The 2,753-nt window shown below is 37.6% G+C and overlaps 1 protein-coding gene across 1 annotated transcript; it reads right to left on the reverse strand.

Moving 5' to 3' along the window:
• Nucleotides 1-2,753, reverse strand: LOC113307818 (RNA exonuclease 4-like). Its single transcript, XM_026556276.1, has 9 exons — nucleotides 2,593-2,753; nucleotides 2,430-2,505; nucleotides 2,230-2,332; nucleotides 2,061-2,145; nucleotides 1,234-1,342; nucleotides 1,068-1,156; nucleotides 910-974; nucleotides 729-807; nucleotides 1-590 (listed from the first exon to the last, which is right to left on the reverse strand). The coding sequence occupies exons 1-9, from the start codon at nucleotides 2,641-2,643 to the stop codon at nucleotides 465-467; spliced, it is 783 nt and encodes a 260-aa protein (XP_026412061.1). The 5' UTR covers nucleotides 2,644-2,753; the 3' UTR covers nucleotides 1-464.

Consider the following 2,753-nt stretch of genomic DNA (forward strand, 5'->3'; position numbering starts at 1 on the left):
AATCAACGATTAACTTTTGCCGTGTATTTATGGAGTTTCTTTCAAAAACGGTGCACAGCATACTTAATTCATCAATGATAATCCAATTGACTGCAGAGCTGCCTAACAATACAATGTGCAGAGCTGCCTAATGATATAATCTGCAGAGCTGCCTAATGATATAATCTGCAGAGCTGCCTAATGATACAATGTGTAGTTGGTGACCCCCCTCAGCGCAACGAGCATTAAATTGAATTCAAAATTTTCACAGTAGGGAATATCATGTTTGGCACACTCTGGGAGAAGATAACCACAATCATGATTGATCCTTTTCTTCCGCTGATCATGTAAATGTGTCTTCAAGGAAAATTCACTGATAGATGACACTGCCAGCTCTAGTGCCATCAGGACGGTTGATGACTCACTTGAGAAAGTTCCAGAGCAGAAACAGTTCAATTGGCATCAGCATTTGCTACTGCTCCACATCATGGCTTCCTTTTCCGGTTAAATTTCTTCCGCTTTACATTGAACTTGAAGTGATCTTTAATACTCTTTTCCCATACCCTTTTGTTTCTCTGGTATAATAGCATGGCAGCTCGGGCATCTTCAATCTGAAACAACACGTGATCTGTAAGTTAGGAGTTTGACAGCTTTATATTCAACAATAAATAGGAAATAAAAATACTCCGTTCAATCAAATATAGCTGTCACAATTGAAAACTATAATAATAGTTAATTGAAGATCTTACAGGGCAGTGCTCTCCATCTTGGATCTTTACACCGAGAAATTCATCTGCAAGAACTCGAAGTGCCCTCTTACGGCCCTCCCTGATTCATCATAGATACATTGTTAACAGAATAGTCACTGAAGTGAAGCATATAACTACAAGAGCAGCGAAACCTGATTCCAAAACCAAGAGGTAACCATACTTCAAAAAAGGTCGATATTCTGAGGTGTCCCGGATATCCTTTTTTGGATGACTTAACAGCAATGCCTGTTGATCCAAAACCAAACGAACCCCAGTTTAAATCACCACCCATTTAAATCAACAAATCAAAATAAAAAATGGAGGAAACAATTTTCCAACCTTAAGATCATTGTGCAAGGCATGGCCCACAAGAATCCGTCCATTGATCAGCTCCACCACTTTCATTTGAACATCCTGAAAGTCCTTTGCTGCAAAATATTTATCAATCAGACAACCTCCAAAAATTAGATTCTAAGAATACAAGAGGGGCTAGTGGGACACCAACCTTTCCTCATATCACGGGGTCTGATTCCACTAACTTCAGTACGAAAGTCTACAACACGCTCCACTGGGCGTACAAACTCATCGTATATTACATTCCCCCATGTATTCACCTGCAATGAAAATTTACCACAAAGACGAAACGCTTTCAACCTTCAGCATGTTTCAAATTTTATGTATTTTCTTTCTCAGGGTGCCTGCTAGACTCCAAGGATTTCACGTTTTATTGCTCCATATGTGTGACAAGCAAATCAGCAAAAGTGAGGCAACTGCTTCCAAGATCACCAAAACATGGGCACGTCTAAGTGTTTACAGCCACATAACAATAGTGAAGCAAGTTCATTTATTTGCAATCGGACACTTCTTCAATTATTTCCCCAGACTTGTCTTAACAAAGAATGGAATCTATCTAGTTTGCTATCCTTTCTGATATGCACATGGTGATGCAGAGAGAAATATCATGACACAAACTATATACATCAGTAGGTGGTGGATGCAACATGACAAAAAGTAGTAAACTTCGTCCTTGGTAGTTAGTTGAACCTATCTAGCTATAGCATCTAGGTTCAACATGACAAAAATCTTTACGAGAATATTGACCAGATAACTTCTAAATAATTGACAGTTACAACTTTAAGCAACCATAGTTTATGTTAATGAATACAAGTATAATTACATTTTCTCATGGAAGGCACTATAAACTGAACGATAATGAGATGATAATTTCAAGATAAAAACATAATGTACATCCTAGTGCAAATGGAGAACCCTAAGATAATTTCTACTCCGAAAAACTGAAGTTACAGAAACAAAACAACATGAGTTAAGTACCAGGGTAACACGTCCTAGAGCACTTTTGTTTCCCTGAGAGCCGACACCAACCATTTCACAATCCATAGCAATTTCATTCGTTAAGCTGTCAAAGCAGGTCAATTTTTAAACTCCAAGACTGCAACATAGCTGAATTTCTTTCAGCTTAAATTAAGAAGAAGACAAATACCTGCAATCTGAGTTGGTTGGAATTAAAATAGATGCCGGAGAATCATCATCACTCTCTTCTTCTTCATCATCATCATCAGAATCATATCTTTCTTTGCGTTTCCCTAATCGAAAAGATAAACAGGAGAAACTATTTAGTAACTAAAGAAAGAAGGAACAAAAGAACACATTTTGGGGTAATTTCTTCCATTAATCTATTACCTAAAACACTTCTTTTGAATTCATTTTGTGAACCGACAGATGGTTTTGGTGCCCTAGGAACCTGACTTTTAAGTTTCTGCGAGATAAAACAAACAAATATCAGTCAAACAAACAGAAAGCTATATAGAGAAAGAAAGAGAGGGAGAAAGTGGTGGCGATTTACTTCTTGTAGCTGAAGCCAGTTTGGATTAACAGGCTGTTTCTTAGGTTTCATACTCAGAATCCTTGAAAACTGAAGCTTTGTTTATTTGCAGACAACTTCTCTCCCGTTTTCAGTTTTCTCTCTCAACTTCGAAGATTTTTAATGGGATCCTAAAACCTGAG

Source organism: Papaver somniferum, chromosome 1 (genome assembly GCF_003573695.1).
Source record: "Papaver somniferum cultivar HN1 chromosome 1, ASM357369v1, whole genome shotgun sequence".
In the NCBI taxonomy this organism is placed as follows: domain Eukaryota; kingdom Viridiplantae; phylum Streptophyta; class Magnoliopsida; order Ranunculales; family Papaveraceae; genus Papaver; species Papaver somniferum.